This window comes from Asterias amurensis, chromosome 14, assembly GCF_032118995.1.
Source record: "Asterias amurensis chromosome 14, ASM3211899v1".
Classification (NCBI taxonomy): Eukaryota; Metazoa; Echinodermata; class Asteroidea; order Forcipulatida; family Asteriidae; genus Asterias; species Asterias amurensis.
Genome location: NC_092661.1, coordinates 16,694,283 through 16,709,005, shown reverse-complemented (window position 1 = coordinate 16,709,005; position 14,723 = coordinate 16,694,283). Strand labels below are relative to the sequence as shown.

Below are 14,723 nucleotides of genomic sequence, written 5' to 3'. Positions count from 1 at the left end.
TAAAGATTGTTATAGTGGATTAAATCTTCCTTGACATCTACCCTTTTGAAAACAAATCACATTATTATGCCATAGTGATGTCACAGAAGCAGAACCCTCTAATAATGCTTTTTACAATTTTCAATTTTTTTCACATTTTTCACTTCAGCTTAGGTTCATCATTATGTCAAAAAAAAAAGTTGTGAAAAAAATTATTACTTTGTTGTCTCAAAGTCTGTTATTTGCATTGTCTTTAAATAAAACTCATTGATTAAATGACACAAAGCACAATATAACTTCAAAGTTTGGTTGCCATGACATTACCACATTCAAACAAAATTAGATATTAAAATATTTTTCAAATATTGCACATTTTGTGCTGTACATGTACGTATCTCCTGAACTACACAAAATATAACTGTTGCAACATCTGAAATGCAATGACATTACCACATTCAAACAAAATCAGATATATTAATAATAATAATAAAGAGAAATTTATAAAGCACAAAAACAAAAGCAGAAAGAATCCGCCTCGAATCCAACCAACTATAATGGTTATTAAAATATTTTTTAAATGTTGCACATTTTGTGCTATATATGTATCTCCTGAAATCATCTGAAATGCAATGACATTACCACGTTCAAACTAAATCAAATATTAAAACATTTTTTTAACTATGAAATCTCAAAAAATGTATCCTCCATCAAAATGTCTTAACACTTTTCTTCTTTAAAAAAAAAGAAAAAAGATAACAGTTACAATAGTAACCAAGCACTTTGAATTGCACGATAGGTCATGTAGGTTCGGTGTCGGACTGTCTTAGTCAGTGACAGCATGATAATTTAAAGTTGTGCAGTGCTTGCTTAAACTCCCTGTTCCTCCAGTAGTAGATGATGCAATTCAACCAACTGTTGCTGCTGAATAGAAATGTAACAATTAAATAAACATTTTTAGGCAACATTTGACCTTTGATGATTTGTATTGATAAAACGATAATCAAAGGAATCCAACAGAGGCAAGCAGTGCCTGTTATAATGATGACAGTGGTAGCAGACTTTGTACTGATCGGCCCTGGAACATTCTGTCTTCCTTCAATGTTACCGAGGATATTCTGAGAAGCGATCAGTCTTGCCTGACATCGAGCAACTTTCAGAATGTACGCATAAAGTATCAGGATTGTTGAAAGTGAAACTCCAAGAATTACAACGATTAAATACACCAGAGATGGGTAAAGCCATAAACAAAGAATAACAAGCTCAAAGAACTCGTTCTGATCAGTTTGGGTACCTACATATAGAATACAACACCAGGCAGAGTATAGCATTATGGTCAAACTCCATACCAGTAGGATCATGACCTTTGACCTTTTAAGTGTCATTAGCCTCGGATAATGCAGTGAGTAGGTTATGGCTAAGAATCGATCTATTGTCAACATCACCAGTGATAGGACATTTATTGTGAATAGTGCTAATGTTAGAAATGGCATGATTTTACAGAACGGACCGTCAACACTTGGATAGAACATGTAATAACGTATATTGGGAATTCCAAGGAAAATCCCATTGCAGAGATCAGAAAGTGTGAGGGACATCATAAACAGCTTGGTGGTTTCTTGGACTCCTCTGACACGACGTAAAACCACGAGGCAAACTGAATTCAAGACCAGAATCAGAGCTTCTATTATATAAGCTACCACTAATGCGAAAATACAGAATGCATCTTGACAAACTGTGAACTTCCAATTCTCATTCCCATTAACTGCTGACAAACTTGATCCGTTTTCATCCATGGTGTCACAAAGGAGATTTTCCTTTTGTTTACATTAACTTTATGGTTGGTGTTTATCCAGGAGTCAAAGAACCCCACAGAATATTAGTTTGGTACAAATTGATGATTTCTCAGTTGCCAATGAAGATGAAAAAGAAAACATTATTCAGAGCATTGTCAATTCATAGCAGATACAATCCATGAACGCTCCAGTTGGAAGTAAATTCCAGCGAATCTGAACGGTTTCCTCCCGTGATGTCAGTGAGGAAAATCGCCTGCATCTAACAAATGTACAGTATATCCAAGATGTCTAAGAACTGAACTCAGGAATTCCTCAGTAAATCCCGGTGTAGAGAGAAGCAATAGATGAGTATCATTATGAGCTGCTTATTTTATTCCCAATGACTCTGCTCATCAGCTGATCAGACTCGGCTTTCTGGTCCCAGAACTAAGAATGAAAACTGGGTATACATGTAGCTCATCGATCGACATGGCTGCCCCGCATCTGTGGATTGAGCTTCCTGCTTGTCTAAGAGAGGCGATTTCGATGCCTGTATTCAAACGTCTCCTGAAGACATTCCTGTTCCACACCCAATCCTAATTCATTTGTTTGTTGTCCCAGTCTCCTGTAAAGCGCTTTGTTCTTAAACGCTATAAGTGCTTTGTATTATTATTATTTGTCTCTTGGATTTTCCTTTTGCGATGACGATGAAACCCTTTACCAGTTAAAGCAGCAGTTCAGATTTTGAATACAACGAACAAGTACAATCGTTTTTTAAAAGTTTTTTTCAAGACCAATCAGGAAAGTCAATCGTAGAAATCTCTTCCAGTGTCTGAACTGCTAACATTTATCGACCTCAGTGTGTTTTTTCTTGAAGTGACCTCCCTTAACTTTTAAATGCTGTGTGTGTCTACCACTCAACCAATAGATGTAGATATTTAAGAACCGTCTGTACAAGTACAAACGTTTTTTTAAAGTCTTTTTCAAGACCAATATACCAGTTATCAGGAAAGTCAATCGTAGAAAACTCTTCCAGTGTCTGAACTGCTAACATTTATCGACCTCAGTTGGCTTTTTCTTGAAGTGAGCTCCCTTAACTTTTAAATGATGTGTGTGTCTACCACTCAACCAACAGATGTAGATATTTCAGAACCGTCTGAACAAGTACAAACGTTTTTATGTTAAGTCTTTTTCAAGACCAATGCACCATTTATCAGGAAAGTCAATCGTAGAAAACTCTTCCAGTGTCTGAGTCTGAATTGTTGTTATTTATAGGCCTCGGTGTGCAACAGCTTGGAGTGAGCTCCCTTAAATTTTAAATGATGTGTGTGTCTACACTCAACCAGTAGGTATTTCAAAACCGTCTGAAGTCGAAACAGCAAGTCCGCAGTTATAGTCTAGCATCGTATCATTTAGTTCAGTATCAGTCTGAGTAATTAAAAATTAATGGATAAATTTGTAGGTGATACTTGTACAAATGTAATTTGCATTTGTATTCAAAAAGCAAAGTTATGCGCAATTAGCTCTTTGATGCGAATATTCATCATCTTGTATTCGTTTAAAAAAAAATGTTTTGTGCGACTCATAATCACTTTAAACCAATTTTTTGTATGAGAGAGATTGGCTGTTGCCAGAGTGGTGTTTATATCCCCTTGTGGGAGTTTGTCGAGCTCCCTTGATGGGAAGATCATCTAAAAATAATTAATATAATTTTAAAGGCGAGTGCTAATTACCACCTACATAATTTTTTTATTTCCTCCTGAGCAATTTACTACTAAATATTATTACAAGCTATTAGTTAAGCTATTGAATAGCGCTGAGGGGTCGTTTATTCCAAATGCTCATGACATGTTTCTCCACAATGTAATTTTGTTCCCCTTTGTGATGATATTGACAATACAAATTGCAGCTAATTTGAGCGTTTCATTCCAGGAAAAGTCTTTAAAGACACTGGACACTATTGGTAGTTGTCAAAGAATAGTCTTCACAGTTGGTGTATCTCAACATATGCATAAAATAACAAACCTGTGAAAATTTGAGCTCAATCGGTCATCGAAGTTGCGAGATATCAATGAAAGAAAAAACACATTTGTCGCACCATGGTCACACGAAGTTGTGTGCTTTATTCAGATGCTTGATTTTGAAACCTCAAATTCTAAATCTGAGGTCTCAAAATCAAATTTGCAGAACATACTTCTTTCTCAAAAAATATGTCACTTCAGAGGGAGCTGTTTCTCACAATGTTTTATACTATCAACCTCTCCCCATTACTCGTAACCAAGATAGGTTTTATGATAATAATTATTTTTAGTAATAACCAATAGTGTCCACTGCTTTTAAAGGCTAGTTTTGTTTGTTATGTCTTAATTTTAACCTTGAATTAATTAACTGGCATTAAAGACAGTGTACACTATTGGTAATTGTCAAAGACCAGTCTTCTCACTTTGTGTATCTCAACATATGCATAAAATAATCAACCTGTGAACATTTGAGCTCAATTGGTCGTTGAAGTTGGGAGATAATAATGAAAGAAAAAACACCCTTGTCACACAAAGTTTTGTGCTATCAGATGCTTGATTTCGAGACCTCAAGTTCTAAATCTGTAGTCTCGAAATCAAATTCGTAGAAAATTAATTCTTTCCTAAACACTATGTTACTTCAGAGGGATCCATTTCTCACAGATCAACAGCTCCCCATTACTTGTTACCAAATAAGGTTTTTTGCTAATAATTATTTTGAGTAATTACCAACGTGTCCCTTTAAATGAAATCCACATCAATGAAAGATCTAACGTTTTTGTCACGACCTGTTCCAAAAAGCCTTCTCAATTGAGAAAGGTTTTAAATAAAACAGAATGTGTGTCAAATTTCTGCTGACACACACCTTAATCAATTAAAGGAAATCCCAATAAACACTTTGTTCATCCACTTCATCAATAATTTCTGGTCGACCATCTTTAACAGATAAATATCAAATGTATCTTTGTCATTTTATTGGAAATTGCACCATACTAAATAATTTTAATCAAATAATTGTAATACAAATGTAATAGATTTGATTGTGCTGCAAAATTTGTCAAATTTACAAATTCTGAACAAGAAATAATTTTTAACTAAACCCATACCGCTAATTTCTGTTCCATCATTGTGAACTGCCTGTCATTAAAAGCTCAATCAAAATATCCTAAAACTCCCTTTTTGTTGACGAAATTCTTTCGTAACGAAACACATAATAGTTTCGTAACAGATAGTTGGTTCCAATATATTGTTATACAAAGCACTTTAAATGCATGATAGATTTAGATTATCTTGTGAAGTCAATGACAGCATGATGATTTAAAGTTGTGCAGTGCTTGCTTAAACTCCCTGTATCTCCAGTAGTATAGGTAGATGATGAAATTCAACCAATAGTTGCCACTGAGTAGAGTAATTGAAATAGTATAAACATTTGTTTGGTTGTGCTGTAAAAATTATGAATGCTTATCATTAGCATTCGTAATGTTTACACTAGCATTCCAATTTTTTTGACAACACAACCCCCAAATTTTTGTTTTTTAATTGCTGTTGCTCTACTTGGCAGCAACTGTGGACAGTATCGATTATGGCGTCCCTATTCAAATACCTGCCCTACAAATTGCCGTCTGTAAGCGTGTGCGTGTGCGAGCGTGTGCCGTAGAACCAGGAATGCTGCGTGCTGTATTAGTGTACGCGTTGAGAAGGGAATACAGCCAGACCTACAAGATAGCAACTTTCATAGCAACAAAGGAGTTATTCGATACAGTCTATTTGTTGAATTGCATCATCTACAATGTACTACCGTGTGTCTCAAAAAACTATAAACTTTTGAAATGGCTGGCGATAAACAAATATATGATTTGGGGGGAAAAGTTTATGTATGGATAGCTTATGGATTCAACTTTCATACATTGTCATATGGCACAAAAAAAGTCTGAAAACAATTCATGATTGGTTGCGAGTAATTAGCCTTCCAATTTGTGAGAGGTAAGTCCTTTGGAGCTTACAAAATTCCCGCCAAGATGTCGGCTACTTATTCGTAAGTGAGCAGTGGTCACCCAAGCATGAATTATTTTCAGACTTTTTGGTGTAATATGAAAGTTGAATCTATAAGCTATCCATACATTCGTGTATAGACCTGTTCTCTCAGAATCATATATTTTTTTTATCGGCAGCCGTTTCAAAAGAGTTTATTGTTTTTTGAGACACCCTGAGTACTGGAGGATACCATGATGAAGCAGTGCCCGTTATAATGATCACATTGGTATCAGACTTTGTACTGATCCATTGTTGGATTAAATTATATCATTATTGAGAGTGTGGTGTCAGTAATTTTCTGGTTGAGTACACACAGTTGTAGTCATGAAGGAGCCAGTTTGATGCACATGACTTTATTTTGCAATCATTGGTACGATGATGACGTCATTGAGTCTAGATATTTTGAAACTAAAAAAAAATTGTTGTTTTTTTGTAATATTTTGTAATATTTTGTGGGTGATCAGGCTAGCGATCAAAACACCTTCTATTACACTGAAAGTTACTTAAAACAAATTATTTTAAAAAACAATGAAATTTGTTAGACATTAATACTAATAGATATAAACCTGTAGATGGCATCGATACTCTGTCATCTGTCATCACGATTACATATTCACAGATTGAATTGCACTATAAGTCAAATATAATACGTCAAAAAATCATATCTGATGAGCATCGTCATCAACAACAATTTTGTCAAAATTGTGTATCAAATTTGACTTTTACTTCACATTAATAATAATAATAATAATAATAATAATAAAGGTATTTATAAACATGTAGTGCCTTAACCAAAGATCAAAGTACTGTACAAGAACAATACAAAGAAAGAAGAAAGAAAAAACAAAACAACAACAACAACAACAACAACAACAACAACAACAACAACAACAACAACAACAACAAAGGATTAATGGCGAGGCTGACTGAAAAAGTCAGGTCGAAATCAGAATTTGAAGTGAAATTCTTTAAAAAAGTTATAAAGCATTATAATAGGTTATTGTGGCAAAATAAAAAGGAATTTAAAGATCGTTATTGTGGATTAAATCTTCCTTGACATCTACCCTTTTGAAAACAAATCACATTATTATGCCATAGTGATGTCACAGAAGCAGAACCCTCTAATAATGCTTTTTACAATTTTCACATTTTTCACATTTTTCACTTCTGCTTAAGTTCATCATTATGTCAAAAAAAAAAGTTGTGAAAAAAATTATTACTTTGTTGTCTCAAAGTCTGTTATTTGCATTGTCTTTAAATAAAACTCATTGATTAAATGACATAAAGCACAGTATAACTTCAAAGTTTGGTTGCCATGACATTACCACATTCAAACAAAATCAGATATATTAATAATAATAATAAAGAGAAATTTATAAAGCACAAAAACAAAAGCAGAAAGAATCTGCCTCGAATCCAACCAACTATAATGATTATTAAAATATTTTTTAAATGTTGCACATTTTGTGCTATATATGTATCTCCTGAAATCATCTGAAATGCAATGACATTACCACGTTCAAACTAAATCAAATATTAAAACATTTTTTTAACATTGAAATCTCAAAAAATGTATCCTCCATCAAAATGTCTTAACACTTTTCTTCTTTAAAAAAAAAGAAAAAAAGATAACAGTTACAATAGTAACCAAGCACTTTGAATTGCACGATAGGTCATGTAGGTTCGGTGTCGGACTGTCTTAGTCAGTGACAGCATGATAATTTAAAGTTGTGCAGTGCTTGCTTAAACTCCCTGTTCCTCCAGTAGTAGATGATGCAATTCAACCAACTGTTGCTGCTGAATAGAAATGTAACAATTAAATAAACATTTTTAGGCAACATTTGACCTTTGATGATTTGTATTGATAAAACGATAATTAAAGGAATCCAACAGAGGCAAGCAGTGCCTGTTATAATGATGACAGTGGTAGCAGACTTTGTACTGATCGGCCCTGGAACATTCTGTCTTCCTTCAATGTTACCGAGGATATTCTGAGAAGCGATCAGTCTTGCCTGACATCGAGCAACTTTCAGAATGTACGCATAAAGTATCAGGATTGTTGAAAGTGAAACTCCAAGAATTACAACGATTAAATACACCAGAGATGGGTAAAGCCATAAACAAAGAATAACAAGCTCAAAGAACTCGTTCTGATCAGTTTGGGTACCTACATATAAAATACAACACCAGGCAGAGTATAGCATTATGGTCAAACTCCATACCAGTAGGATCATGACCTTTGACCTTTTAAGTGTCATTAGCCTCGGATAATGCAGTGAGTAGGTTATGGCTAAGAATCGATCTATTGTCAACATCACCAGTGATAGGACATTTATTGTGAATAGTGCTAATGTTAGAAATGGCATGATTTTACAGAACGGACCGTCAACACTTGGATAGAACATGTAATAACGTATATTGGGAATTCCAAGGAAAATCCCATTGCAGAGATCAGAAAGTGTGAGGGACATCATAAACAGCTTGGTGGTTTCTTGGACTCCTCTGACACGACGTAAAACCACGAGGCAAACTGAATTCAAGACCAGAATCAGGGCTTCTATTATATAAGCTACCACTAATGCGAAAATACAGAATGCATCTTGACAAACTGTGAACTTCCAATTCTCATTCCCATTAACTGCTGACAAACTTGATCCGTTTTCATCCATGGTGTCACAAAGGAGATTTTCCTTTTGTTTACATTAACTTTATGGTTGGTGTTTATCCAGGAGTCAAAGAACCCCACAGAATATTAGTTTGGTACAAATTGATGATTTCTCAGTTGCCAATGAAGATGAAAAAGAAAACATTATTCAGAGCATTGTCAATTCATAGCAGATACAATCCATGAACGCTCCAGTTGGAAGTAAATTCCAGCGAATCTGAACGGTTTCCTCCCGTGATGTCAGTGAGGAAAATCGCCTGCATCTAACAAATGTACAGTATATCCAAGATGTCTAAGAACTGAACTCAGGAATTCCTCAGTAAATCCCGGTGTAGAGAGAAGCAATAGATGAGTATCATTATGAGCTGCTTATTTTATTCCCAATGACTCTGCTCATCAGCTGATCAGACTCGGCTTTCTGGTCCCAGAACTAAGAATGAAAACTGGGTATACATGTAGCTCATCGATCGACATGGCTGCCCCGCATCTGTGGATTGAGCTTCCTGCTTGTCTAAGAGAGGCGATTTCGATGCCTGTATTCAAACGTCTCCTGAAGACATTCCTGTTCCACACCCAATCCTAATTCATTTGTTTGTTGTCCCAGTCTCCTGTAAAGCGCTTTGTTCTTAAACGCTATAAGTGCTTTGTATTATTATTATTTGTCTCTTGGATTTTCCTTTTGCGATGACGATGAAACCCTTTACCAGTTAAAGCAGCAGTTCAGATTTTGAATACAACGAACAAGTACAATCGTTTTTTAAAAGTTTTGTTCAAGACCAATCAGGAAAGTCAATCGTAGAAATCTCTTCCAGTGTCTGAACTGCTAACATTTATCGACCTCAGTGTGTTTTTTCTTGAAGTGAGCTCCCTTAACTTTTAAATGCTGTGTGTGTCTACCACTCAACCAATAGATGTAGATATTTAAGAACCGTCTGTACAAGTACAAACGTTTTTTTAAAGTCTTTTTCAAGACCAATATACCAGTTATCAGGAAAGTCAATCGTAGAAAACTCTTCCAGTGTCTGAACTGCTAACATTTATCGACCTCAGTTGGCTTTTTCTTGAAGTGAGCTCCCTTAACTTTTAAATGATGTGTGTGTCTACCACTCAACCAACAGATGTAGATATTTCAGAACCGTCTGAACAAGTACAAACGTTTTTATGTTAAGTCTTTTTCAAGACCAATGCACCATTTATCAGGAAAGTCAATCGTAGAAAACTCTTCCAGTGTCTGAGTCTGAATTGTTGTTATTTATAGGCCTCGGTGTGCAACAGCTTGGAGTGAGCTCCCTTAAATTTTAAATGATGTGTGTGTCTACACTCAACCAGTAGGTATTTCAAAACCGTCTGAAGTCGAAACAGCAAGTCCGCAGTTATAGTCTAGCATCGTATCATTTAGTTCAGTATCAGTCTGAGTAATTAAAAATTAATGGATAAATTTGTAGGTGATACTTGTACAAATGTAATTTGCATTTGTATTCAAAAAGCAAAGTTATGCGCAATTAGCTCTTTGATGCGAATATTCATCATCTTGTATTCGTTTAAAAAAAAATGTTTTGTGCGACTCATAATCACTTTAAACCAATTTTTTGTATGAGAGAGATTGGCTGTTGCCAGAGTGGTGTTTATATCCCCTTGTGGGAGTTTGTCGAGCTCCCTTGATGGGAAGATCATCTAAAAATAATTAATATAATTTTAAAGGCGAGTGCTAATTACCACCTACATAATTTTTTTATTTCCTCCTGAGCAATTTACTACTAAATATTATTACAAGCTATTAGTTAAGCTATTGAATAGCGCTGAGGGGTCGTTTATTCCAAATGCTCATGACATGTTTCTCCACAATGTAATTTTGTTCCCCTTTGTGATGATATTGACAATACAAATTGCAGCTAATTTGAGCGTTTCATTCCAGGAAAAGTCTTTAAAGACACTGGACACTATTGGTAGTTGTCAAAGAATAGTCTTCACAGTTGGTGTATCTCAACATATGCATAAAATAACAAACCTGTGAAAATTTGAGCTCAATCGGTCATCGAAGTTGCGAGATATCAATGAAAGAAAAAACACATTTGTCGCACCATGGTCACACGAAGTTGTGTGCTTTATTCAGATGCTTGATTTTGAAACCTCAAATTCTAAATCTGAGGTCTCAAAATCAAATTTGCAGAACATACTTCTTTCTCAAAAAATATGTCACTTCAGAGGGAGCTGTTTCTCACAATGTTTTATACTATCAACCTCTCCCCATTACTCGTAACCAAGATAGGTTTTATGATAATAATTATTTTTAGTAATAACCAATAGTGTCCACTGCTTTTAAAGGCTAGTTTTGTTTGTTATGTCTTAATTTTAACCTTGAATTAATTAACTGGCATTAAAGACAGTGGACACTATTGGTAATTGTCAAAGACCAGTCTTCTCACTTCGTGTATCTCAACATATGCATAAAATAACAAACCTGTGAACATTTGAGCTCAATTGGTCGTTGAAGTTGGGAGATAATAATGAAAGAAAAAACACCCTTGTCACACAAAGTTTTGTGCTATCAGATGCTTGATTTCGAGACCTCAAGTTCTAAATCTGTGGTCTCGAAATCAAATTTGTAGAAAATTAATTCTTTCTCAAACACTACATGTATGTTACTTCAGAGGGATCCATTTCTCAAAGATCAACAGCTCCCCATTACTTGTTACCAAATAAGGTTTTATGGTAATAATTATTTTGAGTAATTACCAACGTGTCCCTTTAAATGAAATCCACATCAATGAAAGATCTAACGTTTTTGTCACGACCTGTTCCAAAAGGCCTTCTCAATTGAGAAAGGTTTTAAATAAAACAGAATGTGTGTCAAATTTCTGCTGACACACACCTTAATCAATTAAAGGAAATCCCAACAAACACTTTGTTCATCCACTTATCAATAGTTTCTGGTCCACCATCTTTAACAGATAAACATCAAATGTATCTTTGTAATTTTATTGGAAATTGCACCATATCAAATAATAATAATCAAATAATCTTAATACAAATGTAATAGATTTGTTTGTGCATTTATTGTGCTGCAAAATTTATCAAAATTGAAAATTCTAAACTAGAAATAATCTTTAACTTAACCCATCCCGCTTATTTCTGTTCCATCATTGTGAACATGCCTGTCATCAAAAGCTCAATCAACTATCCTTAAACTCCCTTTTTGTTGATGAAATGCTTTCGTAACGAAACGCATAATAGTTTCGTAACAGATAGTTGGTTACAATATATTGTAGATACAAAGCAGTTTGAAATGCATGATAGATTTAGATTATCTTGTGAAGTCAGTGACAGCATGATGATTTAAAGTTGTGCAGTGCTTGCTTAAACTCCCTGTATCTCCAGTAGTACATGTATGTAGATGATGCAATTCAACCAATAGTTGCCATTGAGAAGAGTAACATAAATAAGATAAACAGTTGTTAGGTTGTGCTGTAAAAATTATGAATGCTTATCATTAGCATTCATAATTTTTACACTAGCATTCCAATTTGTTTTTTACAACACAACCTAAAAATGTTTTTTTTTAAATTGCTGTTACTCTACTTGGCAGCAACTGTAGACCGTATCGATTATGGCGTCCCTATTCAAATACCTGCCCTACAAATTGCCGTCTGTAAGCGTGTGCGTGTGCGAGCGTGTGCCGTAGAACCAGGAATGCTGCGTGCTGTATTAGTGTACGCGTTGAGAAGGGAATACAGCCAGACCTACAAGATAGCAACTTTCATAGCAACAAAGGAGTTATTCGATACAGTCTTTTTGTTGAATTGCATCATCTACAATGTACTACCGTGTGTCTCAAAAAAACTATAAACTTTTGAAACGGCTGGCGATAAACAAATATATGATTTGGGGGGAAAAGGTTATGTATGGATAGCTTATGGATTCAACTTTCATACATTGTCATATGGCACAAAAAAAGTCTGAAAATAATTCATGATTGGTTGCGAGTAATTAGCCTTCCAATTTGTGAGAGGTAAGTCCTTTGGAGCTTACAAAATTCCCGCCAAGATGTCGGCTACTTATTCGTAAGTGAGCAGTGGTCACCCAAGCATGAATTATTTTCAGACTTTTTGGTGTCATATGAAAGTTGAGTCCATAAGCTATCCATACATACGTGTATAAACCTTTTCTCTCAGAATCATATATTTTTTTATCGGCAGCCGTTTCAAAAGTGTATAGTGTTTTTTTGAGACACCATGTATACTGGAGGATACCATGATGAAGCAATGCCCGTTATAATGATCACATTGGTATCAGACTTTGTACTGATCCATTGTTGGATTAAATTTTATCATTATTGAGAGTGTGGTGTCAGCAATTTTCTGGTTGAGTACACACAGTTGTAGTCATGAAGGAGCCAGTTTGATGCACGTGACTTTATTTTGCAATCATTAGTACGGTGATGAAGTCATTGAGTCTAGATATTTTGAAACTAAAAAAAATTGTTGTTTTTTTTGTAATATTTTGTAATATTTTGTGGGTGATCAGGCTAGCGATCAAAACACCTTCTATTACACTGAAAGTTACTTAAAACAAATTATTTTAAAAAACAATGAAATTTGTTAGACATTAATACTAATAGATATAAACCTGTAGATAGCATCGATACTCTGTCATCTGTCATCACGATTACATATTCACAGATTGAATTGCACTATAAGTCAAATATAATACGTCAAAAAATCATATCTGATGAGCATCGTCATCAATAGCAATTTTGTCAAAATTGTGTACCAAATTTGACTTTTACTTCACATTAATAATAATAATAATAATAATAATAATAATAATAATAATAATAATAATAATAATAACAATAACAATAACAATAACAATAACAATAACAATAACAATAACAATAACAATAACAATAACAATAACAATAACAATAACAATAACAATAACAATAACAATAACAATAACAATAACAATAACAATAACAATAACAATAACAATAACAATAACAATAACAATAACAATAACAATAACAATAACAATAACAATAACAATAACAATAACAATAACAATAACAATAACAATAACAATAACAATAACAATAACAATAACAATAACAATAACAATAACAATAACAATAACAATAACAATAACAATAACAATAACAATAACAATAACAATAACAATAACAATAACAATAACAATAACAATAATAATAATAATAATAATAATAAAGGTATTTATATACATGTAGTGCCTTAACCAAAGATCAAAGTACTGTACAAGAACAATACAAAGAAAGAAGAAAGAAAGAACAAAACAACAACAACAACAACAACAACAACAACAAAGGATTAATGGCGAGGCTGACTGAAAAAGTCAGGTCGAAATCAGAATTTGCAGTGAAATTTCTTTAAAAAAGTTATAAAGCATTATAATAGGTTATTGTGGCAAAATAAAAAGGAATTTAAAGATTGTTATAGTGGATTAAATCTTCCTTGACATCAACCCTTTTGAAAACAAATCACATTATTATGCCATAGTGATGTCACAGAAGCAGAACCCTCTAATAATGCTTTTTACAATTTTCAATTTTTTTCACATTTTTCACTTCAGCTTAGGTTCATCATTATGTCAAAAAAAAAGTTGTGAAAAAAATTATTACTTTGTTGTCTCAAAGGCTGTTATTTGCATTGCCTTTAAATAAAAATCATTGATTAAATGACACAAAGCACAATATAACTTCAAAGTTTGGTTGCCATGACATTACCACATTCAAACAAAATTAGATATTAAAATATTTTTCAAATATTGCACATTTTGTGCTGTACATGTACGTATCTCCTGAACTACACAAAATATAACCGTTGCAACATCTGAAATGCAATGACATTACCACATTCAAACAAAATCAGATATATTAATAATAATAATAAAGAGAAATTTATAAAGCACAAAAAACAAAAGCAGAAAGAATCCGCCTGGAATCCAACCAACTATAATGATTATTAAAATATTTTTTAAATGTTGCACATTTTGTGCTATATATGTATCTCCTGAAATCATCTGAAATGCAATGACATTACCACGTTCAAACTAAATCAAATATTAAAACATTTTTTTAACATTGAAATCTCAAAAAATGTATCCTCCATCAAAATGTCTTAACACTTTTCTTCTTTAAAAAAAAAGTAAAAAGATAACAGTTACAATAGTAACCAAGCACTTTGAATTGCACGATAGGTCATGTAGGTTTGGTGTCGG

The 14,723-nt window shown here is 33.6% G+C and overlaps 3 protein-coding genes across 7 annotated transcripts in view; 1 reads left to right on the top strand and 2 right to left on the bottom strand.

The window, feature by feature from the left end:
- LOC139947622 (cyclin-dependent kinase 8-like) overlaps window positions 1-14,723 on the top strand; it is an 81,382-nt gene that overhangs the window by 49,285 nt on the left and 17,374 nt on the right. The gene's annotated exons all lie outside the window — the stretch shown is intronic.
- Window positions 807-1,772, bottom strand: LOC139946940 (histamine H2 receptor-like). Its single transcript, XM_071944728.1, has one exon. The coding sequence runs from the start codon at window positions 1,770-1,772 to the stop codon at window positions 807-809; it is 966 nt and encodes a 321-aa protein (XP_071800829.1).
- LOC139946941 (histamine H2 receptor-like) lies at window positions 7,507-8,472 on the bottom strand. Its single transcript, XM_071944729.1, has one exon. The coding sequence runs from the start codon at window positions 8,470-8,472 to the stop codon at window positions 7,507-7,509; it is 966 nt and encodes a 321-aa protein (XP_071800830.1).

What these genes read in the sequence shown, in the direction of transcription:
- LOC139946940 (XM_071944728.1), bottom strand. Translation starts at nt 1,772, where the DNA reads ATGGATGAAAACGGATCAAGTTTGTCAGCAGTTAATGGGAATGAGAAT.
- LOC139946941 (XM_071944729.1), bottom strand. Translation starts at nt 8,472, where the DNA reads ATGGATGAAAACGGATCAAGTTTGTCAGCAGTTAATGGGAATGAGAAT.